This window comes from Hippocampus bargibanti, linkage group LG20, assembly GCF_051943395.1.
Source record: "Hippocampus bargibanti isolate YZ-2025 linkage group LG20, ASM5194339v1, whole genome shotgun sequence".
Classification (NCBI taxonomy): Eukaryota; Metazoa; Chordata; class Actinopteri; order Syngnathiformes; family Syngnathidae; genus Hippocampus; species Hippocampus bargibanti.
In genome coordinates, this window is record NC_142753.1 from 1,625,837 (window position 1) to 1,643,247 (window position 17,411).

Sequence of the window (17,411 nt, forward strand, 5' to 3'; positions counted from 1 at the left end):
TCACGTGGCTTTAACCGAAGACTGGGGGCGGGGACTAGAGGACAAAAAAAAAGTCGGGTGCCATTTTGTTTTTTGCAGAACGGCATCACTCTCTCTCTGTCTGTAACCCCCGCCCCTTACTGCTGCGTTCTTGACCAATCACGTGGCTTTAACCGAAGACTGGGGGTGGGGAATAGAGGACAAAAACAGTCGGCTGCCATATTATTGTGAGGAGAGCTTGCTTGTTCGCGAACGACACATCACTGACTCCGTGTGTGTCCCGAAAAATAGTTTGTATGCCAAGGTAAAATTTTCATAAATGTAACGTTCGTGAACCGAAAAGTTCGGAAGCCAAGGGGTTCGTAAACTGAGGTATCACTGTATATATAAAACAGTATATGTGCGGTTCCCCCCGCTTTTTTTTCAGACTTTTTTCTCATTTGTCATTCTCATCCCTGAAGTGAAGAAAAAGAACCTGAAACGTTGAAAACGTTGAGACATTTTTTTCCCCTGACAAATTGGAACCGACAAGCGTTCACATGGCAAAGTTTACTTTACTGGCGAACAAACGAGTCCATGTTAGTTTGGTCAATGTGTTAAATAGGACCCAGGAGCCGGACCATGTGACCTGGGCGTCGCGTCCAACCCGGGAGAGGACGGCACGGACGACGACGGCGGCGACGACCTCGCCCACGTCGGGGCAAGCAAAAAGTTAGTTAGTAGAACCGCAGCCGAGGAGGCTCGATTCGGGAAGGCGAGAGGAACGTTGGTAACGTTGGGCCAACACAAAGAATTGGAGGTCAAAGGTCGTGTCGGCTTTGTGTCCTTGGCTCTTTGTCTGGGGGCTCCCGGATTTGACGCGTCTTTTTGTGGGGTCGCTAAGTGGCTGTAAGCTAGTCGCATATCAGTCGCTCGCGTCGGCCCGGCGTGTCCGGGCGCTCCACCGGCCGTCAGTCGTCCGTCTCAAAGGTGTGCAGGGACGTCTTGAGGCTCAGCACGGCGCCGTAGCTCTGGTTGCTAGCCCGGTAGAGGTCCAGGCCGGTCAGGATTTCTACGTCTCTGACCCTGGCCGTATGAAGCCGCAGGAGCTCCTCCACCCAAAGCCGTTCGGCGCCTTTGCTCTGCGGGCGCACGCAGGTCAGCCCGACGGACCGGGGGGGGCTGCGACTCACCTTGCAGCGCGACTCACCTTGCAGCTCTCGCTGTTGTCGGCACGGTGAGGGATCAGGAAGGTGAAGACGTGCAGATCGCTGCTGGCGCACTCGTCCAGCGTCCGGTTGGCTTGGCGGCAGCCGCTCACCACCGCAAAGTAGTGGGTGGGCACGGGCGGTGCGCCGGGGGACCACCTGCAAGCGCGGTGATGAACCTCGGTGAGCGGCGGCGGTGGCGCGGCGGCGCGAATGCACGCTCACTCTCGGATCTCCTCCAGGGTGTCGCGGCGCCCGTCGTAGTTGTAGTCAAAGACAGGTCCGGTTAGCACGTTTACGCCACCGCCGCCGCTCTCTTGCGCGTAGCGGCGCAGCAACGCCCCCTGCAGGTAGCGCCACATTCCTGTGGGCGGACGCGGAGGCTTGAGATCACGCCAGCGGCCGCGACCATCCAACCTTGGCGGCGACTTACTGGTGAAGGCGGGAAACATGGGTGCCGTGTTGGTGATGAGCGAGGCTTCGGACTTGGACTCGGTTGACGACGCCAGATCTGTGGAGCGGAAACCACAAGGGCAACCATTGATTCCACCCGCGTGCGGCACTCATGCGGGGCTACCGGGTGGGAAGAGGAAGCCGTAGCCGGGGGGGCCGTCCCGCCCGTAGGCGCTGCAGCTGGCGCTGTGCTCGGCCGGCACTCGGCGGTCCCTCCGCGGGCATGGGCCGCCGCCGGAGCCTTCCGCGGGAGGAACCGCATCGTCCTGGCGAAAGAGAGCGCGTTGACCTTTGCGCCAGCCCGCGCCCGCGCCGGCGCCGGTGCGCGTACCCGCGGAAGCGTGAAGGACGTCCACAGCGGCATAAGCAGCTGGTGGCTGTACGCGCTGATGAAGTCCGAGTGGCGCAGCAAAATGTAGCGGGCGTCAAACATGACGGCCGGGCGGCCGAAGGGCAGCTGGGTCACGTCTGCGGGGCGAAAACAACAGGATGAGGGCCGACGGCCGGGCGACGGCAGAGCCGGGCGACGCGCAGTACTGTAGTCGGAGAAGTCGTCCTGGGCGGGGCCCAAAACCTCCTGGTTCCGCTCCACTTTGTTCTGCCAGAAAAATAATAATAATAATAATAATACATTTAATTTCAAACGCCTTTCAGAACACACAAGGACACTTTACAATCAAAACACAATTTGCTTGATTCAAACTCGCAAATTTGCTTGATTTAAAGTCACAAATTTGCTAGATTTAAATTTACAAATTTGCTAGATTTAAAGTCACAATTTGCTAGATTTAAATTTACAAATTTGCTAGATTTAAAGTCACCAATTTGCTAGATTTAAACTTAGAAATTTGCTAGATTTAAACTCACAAATTTGCTACAATTAAGCTTACAAATTTGCTAGATTTAAAGTCACAAATTTGCTAGATTTAAAGTCACAAATTTGCTAGATTTAAATTTACAAATTTGCTAGATTTAAACTTACAAATTTGCTAGATTCAAATTTACAAATTTGCTAGATTTAAACTTACAAATTTTCTAGATTTAAAGTCACAAATTTGCTAGATTTAAATTTAAAAATTTGCTACCTTCAAAGTCACAAATTTGCTAGATTTAAAGTCACAAATTTGCTAGATTTAAAGTCACAAATTTGCTAGATTTAAATTTACAAATTTGCTAGATTTAAACTTACAAATTTGCTAGATTCAAATTTACAAATTTGCTAGATTTAAACTTACAAATTTGCTAGATTTAAAGTCACAAATTTGCTAGATTTAAACTTAAAAATTTGCTACATTCAAAGTCACAAATTTGCTAGATTTAAAGTCACAAATTTGCTAGATTCAAAGTCACAAATGTCCTAGATTTAAAGTCACAAATTTGCTTGATTTAAACTTACAAATTTGCTAGAATTAAGCTTACAAATTTTCTCGATTCAAAGTCACAAATTTGCTATCGATGAAAAGGTTTCTTCAGCCGTCATCTGTACTTTTTGAAGTACAGTAAAGTCTCGATATATCGATAGTACTGCTTATTACGATACTATTTCTATGAACGCAAGGAGAAAATTTACATGCCGCAGGATCGGATATATCGATAGTCCGGTTATTTCGATATTTTTTCCGACTCCCGAGAATATCGATATAACAAGACTTTACTGTACTTCAAAATGTACAGATGACGGCTGTCATGTTCTGGTTGGCGACCAACGGGGGGCGCTGTCGGCCCCGCCTGCACCTGCACAGGTGCTGGTCGTCCCGATCAGATTGTCGACCAACGGTGAGCGACGTCAGCCCTGCCTGCAGCCTCACAGGTGCTGTTCGTTTTAATCACTGACACTTAAAAGGACACCCGGCACGACCATCCGGTGCCGGTTCATTGTTTGTTTGCTGCTTGGTTGCTGGATGCTGTGTACGTGTTTGTTTAACCTTGGCGGACTTTTACACTTGGTCTTCTTTTGCTACTTTGTATTTTTTTCCATTCAGATGATTTTGATGTTTTACATTTTGTTCCTGTTGACCTTTATTTTAATACAATTTGTCAAACAACCTCCTACTCACTCCTGCCTGCTTCTTGGGATCCGCACTCGCCATCACCACCTCACAAACCGTGACAACGGCTGTACGACTGAGATGTTACATAGACAAATTAGCTAGATTTAAAGTCACAAATCTGCTAGATTTAAAGTCACAAATTTGCTAGATTTAAAGTCACAAATTGGCTAGATTTATTGTGAGTATTATCACAAAGTTATTAAAAAGGACAAAGATATTTTTGGGGCGAGGTGCGACCCTCCCACACCCCCCTCAATGGTCACCCGCCCCGGCTGACCTCGTCGTCGCAGCTGCAGCCCAGGTCAGAGGTGACCGCCGCCACCTCTGCCGGGTCATGGTCCCGCGCCGGCGCCGACACTTCCTCCGGCATGACCGGCCGGAAGGGCGGCGACCTCAACATGGCGTTCAGGCTGCCGTGCGTCCCGTTGTTTGGCGCCGGTTTCACGCCGAGAAGGTCTGCGATCAAGGGTGGGGGGGGGGGGGGGGGGGGGGGGGGGGGTCGGGGAGGAGGTCACCTTCGCCCGTGGCCCGTCCCGGAGCTCGCGCGACTCACCGCACATGACGTTGTACAGCTCGATGTTGTCGAACTCGGGCACTTGCGTGCGAAAACGGAAGCTGGGCCCGTGTCCCACGAAGATGGTCTGCGGGCCCAGCGGGAACCCGGTCAGGACTCGCGCGCAAAAGCCGCAAATCGAGTCGACGCACCCGCATGCTGTTGATCTTGTTGTCGAAGCCGTGGTCGCCAAAGAAGCCGCAGCGCGTCCGCATCTTCTCCGGCATTTTCCTGTCAACGAGCGCGGGTTACAGACTTAGCCCCGTTTGTGGGAAAGGGCGAATCGGCGTTACCTAAGTGTCTGAAACTCATGACAAAAAGTTAGCGGAAAATATGCTTTCTTGTTACACATCCAGTTATGAATATGATTCAAATAGTTCTGAAGAGGAAAGCGTACATGTTTTCAATTGATTAAAGAAGTCCTTCCGTGTCATTTTGAGGCATCTGGACTGCAATGTAGCGTCCCGGAAAAGAGGCAGAAAATGGCGACCAAGCTCCCTGTGAGGAATTAATCAGCCCGTTTCCACAAGCTGATAAATTCCTTATATGGAGCTTGGTCGCCCTCTTCTGTCTCTTTTTGGTGCAACATGACATTTTCAGACCAAAAAAGCACAGCAAAATGCATTGACGTGATGGAAGGACTGCTACAATGTGTCTTTTTTTCGGTCAGGGGCGTTCCTTCAGTGACGTCACGTACGGACTCGTCACCAACTCAAAAACAAGACTTCCGGAATATTCAGCGCGAGTTTAAAACGTAAAATATAGCTATATGCGGTGGAATCTTATTAAAATACGCTGAGTAGAAGTCATTTGAAGCCATTTTACAAATTATGGACACAACTTGTCGGTTGTCCTTTAAGGATTTACCTACCACAAATGCTGCCTTGCTTTATTGATGGTAAATATGCCTTGCTGATGATTTTGCTCCAGTTGTGGTTTGTCCATACACTGTTCGCCATGTTGCACAGTGCAATGTTTGCGTTGCGTCGTCTGCTACAAGCCACCTGAGCTCTTCTTTCCATCATGCTTTTAATAATCATACATTGATTTCTAAGCGCCTTTCAAAACTCTCAAGGACATTTTACAGTCACGGACGGGATAATGTACGTTTACGTTTTGTGTCGTCATAAATGTTGTTAGCTTCTTTTGAATCTTTCTTCTGGGGCTGAAGTTCTGTGCATCTACTTTGGAAAATGATACGCAAACGCACGACGCTCGGGAAAGTCAGGAAGCACGAAGCATCCTTCTGATTGGCTGCCGTGCTGAGTATGCAAATTGCCAAACTAATCGAAATTCCAAACCGAACGAAGATTTCGAAATCAGAATAATTTATTCAGATTTCAAAATCTTTGTTCAAACGTTTGCTTTATTGAATAAAGCAAATGTTTGATTTGAAAAAAAAAAATCTTTTTTTTTCTTGTAAAAGTTGTCAGCCACCCGGGCCGAGACGTTTTGTAAGTTGTACGCCTGACGTAAAAGTTGCACGCCCCGGATCTCCGGGCAGACGTTATTTCCCACACTATTTACCTGGCTACGTGCCACTTGCGCTCCATGAGCAGGTGCACGTCCTCGATGCGGCGATTGTTGGCGTAATGGAGTCTCTTAGGCAGATGCTGCTTGAGGTACGGCGTGAAATGCTGCGTCGGCGTCTTGCACTGCGGGCGACACGGGGTCAAAAAGCGGCCGCCGCGCTCGCCGCCGCACCGCTTCTCGCCTCGCTCACCGTCAGGTTGGCCACCACCTCCCGGGGGTCGTCTGCGGGGATACACGCTCAGAACGGGCACTCGCCCCAAGTCAAAGGCTCAAGGAGGGGACTCACAGGTGGCGGACTTGGCGTCCCGCGGCCGAATCCTGCCCAGCGAGCCCGGGATGAGCGTGATGTCGTCGATGTTGAGCGGGTAGCTGCTGAGGAACTCGGTGCGGTCGCAGTGGGCCTCCTCCATGCCTGTCGGGGGACGAGGGGGCGTCGTCACGGCGGCGGTCGTCCGGCGAGGGGGCGGGGCCCTCACCGTGGTCGCCCACGACGATGACGTTCACGCAGCGATGGAGGTTCATCTGCTTCAGGCCGTTCATCAGCTGACCGATCACGCCGTCGATCTGCCGTAACGTGTTGTCCAACTGCGCAAAGACGCCGAGTGACTGGTTTGTAGTGATGTGTCGTTCGCGAACGAGCCGGGGCCTAACAAGGAGCCGAAATGGGAGCCGACTTTTTTTTCCCCCTCTAATCCCCGCCCCAGTCTTCGGTTAAAGCCGCACCTGATTGGTCAAGATCCGTGGTAGAGGAGGGACGGGAGAATTACAGACATGCGCAGCAGTGAGGAGAACGAGGAGCGGGTAGAGAAACAGAAGCACACTGCGAGTAGCACATGAAACAGGAAAGGGCTTTCTGATTCTGATTCTGATTCTGATTCTGATTCTGAAAAGACTTTCTCAAAGAATCATAACAGAATCATATATGACAAAGAACGTGCTGTAGTCCAAAGAATGGGTCAAAAAAGTAACCACAGGGAAAGTGAAGGTTATCATCCACTAACTGTGCAAATATAAATAAAGCCATATAAATAAAAACTATTTGATATAGTGTATTTTTTTACACGAATTTGTTTTTCACATTATTTTACATGATTTTTGGGAGTTAATTAATTTAAGCAAAAAAAAATAAAAAAAAATAAGGAGCCATTTGGGAGCCAAAAGAGCCGGATCTTTTTAGTGAGCCGACCCAAAAGAACCGGCTCTCTGAAAAGAGCCGCAATTCCCATCACTACTCGCTTGGCGGTCTCACCACCTGCCCGCTTTTCTCTGTTTTGTTTTTGTTTTGCAGGGTCGCCCACCCGAGACGGGCGACATTTTTGTTTGTTATGCCATGACGCCTACGATGGTGTGTTTGAATCGTGAAAATGTGCCCCACCTCGTTGCTCAGCGGCCCCCAGCGATGTCCGAAGGTGTCGGGCTGCTCCGAGTGCACCGCGTACACGTAAGGCCTGCGGCGGGCGACAACGCGAGCGGGGGTTAAAGGCGGGCGCCAAACACCCCCCCCCCCACACCGCTCTCAGACCTTTGCGGCTCGGGCAGTTTCAGCCACTGCAGGATGGTCAGGATGCGTCTCTCCAGCTCGATGACCCTGAAGCCACAAAGTCAAAGGTGAGCCGGCGGCAACGGGCGTTGCCGGCGGCAACGGGCGTTGGCGGTGGCGCGCATACCAGGGCCAGAAGAAGGTTCCGGCTTTGACGCCTTGCTCCTTGGCTGTGATCCAGATCTGCGGAGAAGTAGGCCCACGCGTAAGAGCGAGGAGGAGGTCACGACCCCCCGGGCCCCCCCGCCCGCACCCCCGCCACTCACCGGCTGACCGCCCCACCAGCGATGGTTTAGCTTCTCTCGGGACCGCAGATTGAAGGTGGCGTTGAAGACGGGGTCGTGCATGGTGTTTCCCACGATCCCGTGGGATTCCGGGTACAGGCCCTGGGACACGGCGGGAGGTCACGCGGCGCCGCCCGCAACCCCCGTCTGGACCTACCGCTCACCGTGGCCAAGGTGTACAAGTTGGGGAAGGTCTTGGTCGGGTAGACGGGCCGCATGTACGGCGCGGTGGTCCCGCACGACCCTGGCGGGAGGAAGCCGTTAGCCTGAGGCGGCGGAAGAGGCCGCCCGGCGGGCACCGCCTACTGAGTTTCTGGATGTTGGGCATGACGGACACGCCCTTCTTCAGGTACGACGCCCGGAACCCGTCCACGGACAGCATGATGAGCGGCGCTCGCACGAAGCTGCGGGGGGGCAGAAAGGCCGAAAAAAAAACATTTGCCCCCCCCCGCCTCGGTGGTAGGGAGCTTTGCTTTCCGGCGGGCGACTCACCCGGCGGGACACTCGGCGGCGCGGATCTCCTCGCAGTCCCCTTGGAGCCACGACGCCTCGCCTGGACAACGGCGGCAAAAGCGCTGGACGCGCGCCACTGGAAGGAGGACCCCCAGACGACCCCCCTACCTTTGCACACCGCCTTGTAGTTGGAGCAGCAGTCGCCTCTTTCCAGGCAGTCGTCGGCGCAGTGGCAGGCGTGCTCGTCCTTCCTCTCCTCGCCGCAACGCTCCGGATGGCACTCGAAACGCCCCGCTGGCGACAGGCGGCGGGCGGCGCATCAACGCTCGCCCGCAGGCTCGCCCGCAGGCTCGCCCGCGTGGCCACTGACCTGTTTTGAGGCACTCGCGGTCAAAGTCGGCGCAGCAGCCGTAGTAGGTTTTGCACAAGTTGTCGCAGCGGCAGCCCGGCGGTTCGGCTTCCTCCAGCTCGAAGCAGCGACCTTTGCATGACCCCGACGAGCTCACCCACGCCGACGCCACTGCGGGGACGCGGTCCGGGGGAGGGGGGTCACTCCACGGGGGGGGGGGCGGGGGCCCAAAGACGAGCGTCTCACCTTTAGCGTGGGCGGGCGGGGCCTCGCCGCCCTCGGCCGCTCGGCTGGCCTGGAAGACGTACGCCCCCGCCGTGTCGCGGCGCCACCCGCTCAGTGCCAGCAGCAGCAGCTGCGCACGGACGTCACGGGCAGACACTTTGGCGCCTTTGTCCTGACCGGGCCCGCTCGCCTCACGCGCCGATGACTTACCAAACAGTTGACGAGCATGTCGGTCAGCGAGACAACAAGGCCAAAAGCGTCCAACGTCCGCCGGGGGAACTCGCTGCGCTTGTGGAGATCGATGCGGCACCGCTCGCTCGCTCCCTCGCTCTCTTTTGCACTTTTTCTCTCTCTCTCTCGCTCGCTCTCTCGCTCGCTCGCTCGCTCTCGTCCTCCTGCCCCCGCTATGTGCTCCTTGTCCCCCCCCCCCCCCTCCGCCAACTGGGTCATTGTTTGTCTTGTGCAGCCAATGAGAATGGAGCGAAGGGGGGGTGGGGGGTGCTTGCTTGTGTGGGTGGCTGAGGGGGTTCAGCCATTTCTGGTGCGCAAGAAGAAGATCCACCTGACATGACCTCTGACCTCTTTCTGGATGTTGGCATGGGAGACCAAACGCCATCCCGCATGGGAGCAGAAGCAGGCACATGGTAGTCGACTGTCTCTGTGTGTGTGATAAATAATAATAATAATAATAATAATAATAATAATACATTTGATTTCTAAGTGCCTTTCAAAACTCTCAAGGTCACTTTACAGTCACAGGATAAGTTTTTCTGCGGGTGAGCAGTGGCAGCCACACACGCCAGAGTTCACTCAACCCGGAATAACTCAAAAAGATAGAAAGCTAGCTAGCTAGCTAGCTAATAGAATGCTAGATAGCTAGCTAACTAGATAGCTAATATGTTTCCTGACTCAAATAGCTCGTTAGCCATCTATACTTCTAATAGCTAGCTCTGTAGCTATCTAGATAGCTAATAGATAGCTTGCTAGCTAGATACCTAGCTAACTAGATAGCTAATATGTTTCCTGACTCAAATAGCTCGCTAGCCATCTATACTTCTAATAGCTAGCTCTGTAGCTATCTAGATAGCTAATAGATAGCTTGCTAGCTAGATAGCTAGCTAACTAGATAGCTAATATGTTTCCTGACTCAAATAGCTCGCTAGCCATCTATACTTCTAATAGCTAGCTCTGTAGCTATCTAGATAGCTAATAGATAGCTTGCTAGCTAGATAGCTAGCTAACTAGATAGCTAATATGTTTCCTGACTCAAATAGCTCGCTAGCCATCTATACTTCTAATAGCTAAGTCTGTAGCTGTCTAGATAGCTAATAGATAGCTTGCTAGCTAGATAGCTAATATGTTTCCTGACCCGTCCAGTTGCAAATGGCTGAAGAGTCACTAGCATGCCCAGATAAAAAGGGCTAATGTCAATCACAAGAGCCAGATATACACACACACACACACACACACACACACACACACACACACACACACACACACACACACACACACACACACACACGCACACACACGCACACACGTCACCCAAAAACAAGATGGTGTTTTTCCTCCCCTCATCCAAGTGGGACGATCAACTAGCGAATAGATAGCTAATAACTAGCAAAGAGATAGCTATTAGCTAGCGAAAAGATAGCTAATAGCTAGCGAATAGATACTGTTAGCTAGCGAATAGATAGCTAATAACTAGCAAAGAGATAGCTATTAGCTAGCGAAAAGATAGCTAATAGCTAGCGAATAGATACTGTTAGCTAGCGAATAGATCGCAAATAGCTAGCGAATAGATGGATAAAGTGGAGAGGAGCTCGGTGGAATCCTTCGGGAACGCCGTGTTCTCCCGTTTCATGTCTTTCAGCATTCTCCTCGTCTTACAGGGACCACACACGGATCCGTGCGACCCCCCCGTGCACCTCCCCAGGGCTGGATTAACTTGCTCAAGCAGCAGACGCCGCGATTGGCCACGTCGGCGGCCGTCACCTCAGGCCGAGCTTCGTGCTGTGATCCCAGCAGGAAGTTGGAAACCCAGGCGCACCTGGACTGTGGATTGCCCACCCTGCCCCCTCCCTGAATGCCCACTCCCCACCTGCCCGTCCGATAAAAAAGCTAGCTAGCTAGCCAATAGATAGCTAATAGCTAGCCTGCTATATGACTAACCAGCCAGCCAGATAGCTCTATAGCTAATAGCTAGGTAGCTAGATAGCCGGCCAGGGAGCTAGATAGCAAATATCTAGCTCGCGAGATAGCCAGCTTAGATAGCTGGATAGCTAGTGTTAGGTTAAAATATCACAGGCTAATATTAGCATTTTACGGTTACCTTTAAAATTGTAAATACGTATTATGAACGGAATTCTTGGATTCGTCACCCGTTGTGCCCCCGGATGCCCCTCTTTTGAGCCCCCTTGACCCTCATCACCCTCTTGTTTTGTCCACTACACCCCCCCCCCACCACCCCTAACCATTGGCACTTTCAGCAAGGCCGTAGCAGCAATTAGCATAGCGGCCAGCGTTGTCCATATTTAGTTGCTAGCATGCTAACTGCAGCTAGCTAGCGTGTTTGGGGGGGCGCCACTGTGGCGAGTCAGGCGGTCCTTTTGTAGCAGTCTGGAATTAGCACCCGACTCTTGCGTACGCTTACACGTCTGTACAATATAATAATAATAATATATTTCATTTTTAAGCGCCTTTCAAAACTCTCAAGGTCACTGAACAGTCACTAGTGGATGTTTTTTTGCGGGTGAACAGCGGCAGCCACACGCGCAAGCGTTCACTCAACCCTGAAGTAACTCAAATAGATAGAAATCAAGCTGGTAGATAGCTAATAGATAGCCAGCCAGACAGCTAGCTAGATAACCAGACAGCTAATGGATAGCTAGCTAGATAGCTAGCGATATAGGTGGTGAGATAGCTAGCGAGATAGCCAGCGAGATAGTCACCCAGCTAGCTAATAGATAGCAAATAGCTAGCTAGGTAGCATATGACCCAGCTAGCCACATAGCTAATAGATAGCAAATAGCTAGCTAAGTAGCATATGAACAAAATTGATAAGAAGGCCGCCCTCAAGCCAATGGCAGTGAGGAAACAAGGCGATGGTTTGGAAGGCCGCCTTGGATTTCCAAATTGGAAAAGATGGTCGATGCCACTGCAAAAGTCAGCGTGTGGCGGGGGCGGCTCTGCTCTTGTAATAATAATAATAATAATAATAATAATAATAATAATAATAATAATAATAATAATACATTTGATGTATAAGCGCCTTTCAAAACTCTCAAGGTCACTTTGCAGTAACGGGATACATTTTTCTGTGGGTGAGCAGCGGCAGCCACATGCGCCAGCGTTCACTCAACCCAGAAGTGACTCAAATAGATAGAAAGTTAGCTAGCTAATAGCTAGCCAATAGATAGCTAATAGATAGACAGCTAGCTAGCTAGCTAGCTAGCTAGCTGTATTACTAGTTAAGTAAGCTAGCTAATAAGTAAGAAAGTTAGCTAGCTAATAGGTAGCTTATAGAAAGCTAGCCAGCGTGCTAGACCGCTGATAGATCAGATAGCCAGCCAACTAGACAGCTAATAGATAGGTTATAGATAGCTTAACTAACTAACAGATAGCAAATAGATAGCTAGGTAGGTCCCCCCCCCTCATCGTTACTTCCATCAAAATGGCCGCCAGGAGCTCTGACAATGGGCTCCAGATGGCTGAAGATCAAGGCGGCCATCATTGGCTACGGATTTTGCGATTCAGCATCTCGACAAGTTGTGTGACTTCAACTTCTGTTTGTTGCGCGCACACACACAAACTGTGTTTGGCGTTCTTTCCGTGTACTTTGGACTGTTAATATTTGCCCAACTGTGCCTAAACAGCCCTTCGTAAACGCTGTTGCAATCATCACATTTTCATGAAAGTCAGGGTGGTTTTTTTATTTTGTTGGTTTGTTAGGCTTTGAAGGGATATTTGATCGGAAAGACGCCCCCCCCCCCCAAAAAAAAACGATCGCCTCCGTCTTCTCTTCTAGTGATGTGTCATTCGCGAACGAGCCGGTTCTTAGAGCCGGACCTATGAAGTGAACGCCTATCACGGAATTTTTGTCCTCTACTCCCCGCCCCCAGTCTTCGGTTAAAGCCCCACGTGATTGGTCTAGATCCGTGGTCGAGGAAGGAGGGGAGAAATACAGACACACGCAGCAGTGAGGAGAAGGGGTGGGGGGGGGGGGTAGACAGGTGGAGAAATGGTATCACATTATGCTGTTATTATTATTCATTGATGATATTTTTTACTAGTTGGTATGATCGCATTATTAATATGAAAAGCAAATTAGTGACAGCTGATCATCAGACCAAAGTAACCACAGGGAAAGTAAAAGTTAGTGGATGCTCTCTGTGCACATATAAATCAGGCCATATAAATAAAAGCCATATAAATAAAAACGATTTGATATAGTGTATTTTTTTACACGAGTAATTCATATTTCACATAATTAAACATGATTTTTGGTAGTTAATTACTTTAAGCAACAAAAAAACGAGGAGCCATTAAGAGCCAAAAACACCAGATCTTTTTAGTGAGCCGGGCCAAAAGAAGCGGCTCTCTGAAAAAAGCCGGAATTCCCATCACTATTCTCTTCCTTGTCTTTCTTTCCAGCATGATGGCGGCCGCGCTCGATCCAGGGACGTTCACTCTGCCACCCCCTTTCGGCCAACAGAGATATTGCATGCCGGCGTCTTCGTCAACAGGGGGCGCGAGCGGAGTGTCGGACCGAGAAACGCCAAGATGGAAGGCGCCCGATGGCGCCTTCCATCTGCCTCAAATCTGTTAAAAGGTTACTCGGGACCTCACGCCCGTTTTTCTTTGCCTGGTGCGCATTTCCTTGTTTCCACTCCGGGAAAATGAGACACTCGAAAAGGCAAGAAAAGGAAGGAAATAGTGATGTGTCGTTCGCGAACGAGACGGTTCTTAGAGCCGGATCTCTGAAGTGAACGAAGAGATTGGCTGCCGAGTGATGTGTTGTTCGCGAACGAGACGGTTCTTAGAGCCGGATCTCTGAAGTGAACGAAGAGAGCCGGCTCCTAACTTTTTTTCCACTGCCATTTTCGATTGTAGATGACAAAGGATTCATAAAATATACTCATGCTCTCAACCCAATCCATGCAATTCCAAGCAGGAAATATCCCCATTGTTGAGCTTTTAACGGCTTCTGATTCTGAGTCTTTTAATTAATTAATTAAAGCAACAAAAAAATTGAGCAGCCATTTGGGAGCCAATTGTTTTATTTATTTATTATAGTACCTATGCTTGTCTGTGAGTGTAAAGCGTCCTTATTATTATTATTATTATTATTATTATTATTATTATTATTATTATTACAAGAACCAGCTCTCTTGAAAGGAGCCGGAATTCCCATCACTATAAGCAAAGTTGACATGGCAGACTTTTCCGTTCGGCTTTTCCCGTCAAGGGGTTGCCATAGCAAATCAGTGTCCTCCATCTTAGAGGTTTGATCCGCATGTTTGTTTTGGCCAAGCTTTTTACGTCGGATGCCCTTCCTGACACAACCCTCTGTATTTATCCGGGCTTGGGACCGGCTCTCACTACTCCGACATAAAGTTCCTCCTCTCAAAGAATAGAATGCTTTTTTTCTGACTACTTTCAAATGGACCAAACGTTTTCATCATTGTCATGTAATGGCATCTGCCGGAGAATTAAAAAAAGCAACAAGAAGTGTGTAATCAAAAAGGAAACTACAGTCGCTTCGTGAGGAATAGTCCCAAACATTGCCAGGAGTTAGACTTTGCTCAAGAAAAGGTGAATGTGGATAATGTCAGTGTCTGAAATAACGTCTGCCCAGACGCCAGACGGGGCATGCAACTTTTACGCCAGGCGTACAACTTACAGAACGTCTCCGCTCACGTGGCCGACAACTTAATAAGAAAAAAAAATTCAAATTAAACGTTTGCTTTATTCTGATTTTGAAATCTTTGTTTGGTTTGGAAATTTCGGAATTTGTTTTTTTTTTGGCAATTTGTATACTCGGCAGCCAATCAGAAGCCTGCATCGAATAACTTTTTGCTTCCGGGAACATTTGCATATCATTTTCCAAAGTAGACCCACAGAGAAAACAAGAGAAATGGATAAGTGGTTCAAGGAATCAAGCCAAAACCTCAGCCCCAGAAGAAAGATTCAAAAGAAGCTCACAAAATTTATGACGCTACAAAACGTAAACGTACATTAAAAACATCGTGGAAAGAGGAGTTCACGTGGCTTGTCGCAGACGACGCAACGTAAACATTGCATTGTGCAACATGCCCAACAGTGTATGGACAAACGAAAACTGGAGCAAAATCATCAGCAAGGGATATTTACCATTAATTAAGCAAGGGAACAATTGTGTACATCAATTTACATCATCATGTACATCAATTACAGTGATACCTTGGCTTACGAACTTAATTGGTTCCCAGACAGAGTGTGTAAGGCCAAAAGTGTGTATCTCAAACATTAATTTCCCATAGGAAACCATTAAAATGAGAATAATCCGTCCCTAGGTCCCCATAAAACATAATTTGCTACTTTGTAATTTTCTAAGCCTGAAAACTACACAAAGTATACCTTGTTTTATGTATAATAAATGTGCTATGGTATTATAATTAAAGAAATAAACTGTACGGTATAATAAAGTTGTTTCATTTACCTTTGTGATGGTCATTGATGGCTTGATGGTGTCATGATCTGGTTGGCGACCAACGGGAGGCGTGGTCGGCCCCGCCTGCACCTGCACAGGTGCTGGTCGTCCCAATCAGTGGCGGACTGCCACATTCGGATTGGCGACCAACGGGTAGCGACGTCAGCCCTGCCTGCTGCCTCGCAGGTGCTGGTCGTTTTAATCAGTGACACTTAAAAGGACTCCCGGCACGACCATCCGGTGTCAGATCATTTCAGAGTTGTCTTCCCTGGTGTCCGCTAACTTTTTGTCTTGAGTTTCAGACACTGCATTTTCACGTCTTTATTGATGACACGGTTTTCCTCCTGCAGACCTTCTTGAGGCCTTCTGCTAGCCACGGCTGACATTGGCCTCGATGCTTCCCGGTGACTCGACTTGGTGGAAAGGCCTTCTCACCTGGGGAGATGAAAGTCGAGCGCTTTCATCGATTTCAATGAAATCTTAACTGTCATGGCTGGACAGCACAGGGGCCATTTTGCTTTTTTTGCACCTGTCATGGGCAGCATTTTCACAGCCCTGCTTTGTTCAGCACCGACCGTGGTGTTGGACAGTCTGCGGCTGGATGGTTGCGTGGCTTGAGGAGCCCCCGACGACAAGAAAGGAGCTCCCATGTCTATGTGCAACGGTCGCGGCTTGGAATGGAAGTGAATTGACGTGGGACAGGAGATGTGAGACGGTCTCTTTTAGTCAATGCTTGGTGTTTGATTTCAACATTTAGCTTGTCGCAGACGTGCACGTTTCACCATGACCTCCCCGATCCACTGGTGAAAAGGACGCTTTGATCCTCTCCACTTTCATCTAGAACTGCTTCATGTCACAAAGAAGCTACAGCAAGTGCTGAAGAATGAATGACAGTCTGTGTCTTTTGTGTTGCGTCACATCATTTGCTATTTATTTTTGTTGTTGTTTTGGCTGCCACGAGAGTGTCTGCCTTTCCAGCAGATCCTGTATTTTGTTTTTCTACTTCCTCCTCTTCCTTTCATCACTTTGCTGCTGTGAAATGTCCATTTGTCCAGTGTCAGACTCATAAAGGCCAATCCAATCCATTGTGGGCAACATTTGGCTGAATGTTGTATGGCATCGCTTTTGTTTTTGGAGGTCTTGCTACAAAGCAGCGATGCGACCTTTGGTCATTTTTTAATAATAATAATAATAATAATAATAATAATCCATTTCATTTCTAAGTGCCTTTCATAACTCTCAAAGTCACTTTACAATCACTGGATCAGTTTTTCTGTGGGTGAGCAGCGGCAGCCACCTGAGCCAGCGTTCACTCAACTGGGAATAACTCAATTAGATCAAGTTAGCTAGCTAGCTAATAGATAACTAATAGATGGGAAGCCAGCTAGTTAGACAGCTAATAGATAGCAAATAGATAGCTCGCTAGGTAGCCAGCAACGGTGACCCCGTTCAACCGGGATTAACTCAAATAGATCAAGTTAGCTAGCTAGCTAATAGATGACTAATAGATAGATAGATAGCTAGTTAGACAACTCCAAATAATTTTTGTCAGCAATTTTTTGGCTTGTTTGCGTTTTGACGAGTGCTCACTTATGGAGCTCTGTGCCGTTGTCCCGCCGCTCTTTCGGTGGCTTGGCCGAGTGCGACGTGTTCTTGGTCGCGCTTTGCGTCCCAGCTTGTTTCTTCGCTGTTTTAGAATAATAATAATCCATTTGATTGACACGCGCCTTTCAAAACTCTCAAGGTCACTTTTCAGTCACAGGATAGGTTTTTCTGTGGGTGAGCAGCGGCAGCCACATGCACCAGCGTTCACTCAACCCAGAAGTCATTCAAATAGATAGAAAGTTAGCTAGCTAATAGCCAGCCAATAGATAGCTAATAGATAGACAGCTAGCTAGCTAGCTGTATTCCTAATAGATAGCCAGCTAGATAGCTAATAAATAGCAAATAGATAGCAAACTATGTAGCTAGCTAGATAGCCAGCTAGGTAGATAGCCAGCTAGGTAGCTAACTGATGCAATCGCTCAATTTTTGGGTTATGAATGACATACTTCTAAGTCTTTCTGTGGGTGCGCCAGCGTTCACTCAACCCAGAAGTCACTGAAATAAATAG

General features: G+C 49.1%; 1 protein-coding gene across 1 annotated transcript; it reads right to left on the reverse strand.

Moving 5' to 3' along the window:
- Nucleotides 1-513: 513 nt before the first annotated feature.
- enpp2l (ectonucleotide pyrophosphatase/phosphodiesterase 2-like) lies at nt 514-8,989 on the reverse strand. Its single transcript, XM_089023369.1, has 25 exons — nt 8,818-8,989; nt 8,629-8,737; nt 8,404-8,553; nt 8,202-8,327; nt 8,073-8,133; nt 7,887-7,984; nt 7,745-7,824; nt 7,563-7,682; nt 7,424-7,479; nt 7,279-7,344; nt 7,132-7,204; nt 6,233-6,341; nt 6,043-6,168; nt 5,947-5,978; nt 5,751-5,878; nt 4,376-4,454; nt 4,224-4,311; nt 3,948-4,126; nt 2,157-2,217; nt 1,951-2,087; nt 1,744-1,885; nt 1,600-1,677; nt 1,392-1,530; nt 1,169-1,325; nt 514-1,100 (listed from the first exon to the last, which is right to left on the reverse strand). Exons 1-25 carry the CDS (start codon nt 8,833-8,835, stop codon nt 930-932), a joined length of 2,583 nt encoding a protein of 860 aa, XP_088879495.1. The 5' UTR covers nt 8,836-8,989; the 3' UTR covers nt 514-929.
- Between the last annotated feature and the right edge of the window lie 8,422 nt (nt 8,990-17,411).

What these genes read in the sequence shown, in the direction of transcription:
- enpp2l (XM_089023369.1), bottom strand. An exon ending in GCCGCCGAGTGTCCCGCCGG is followed by an intron (nt 7,985 to 8,072) that starts GTGAGTCGCCCG and finishes GCCCCCCCGCAG; the next exon opens with CTTCGTGCGAGCGCCGCTCA. An exon ending in CGCAAGTGGCACGTAGCCAG is followed by an intron (nt 4,455 to 5,750) that starts GTAAATAGTGTG and finishes GCTCGTTGACAG; the next exon opens with GAAAATGCCGGAGAAGATGC.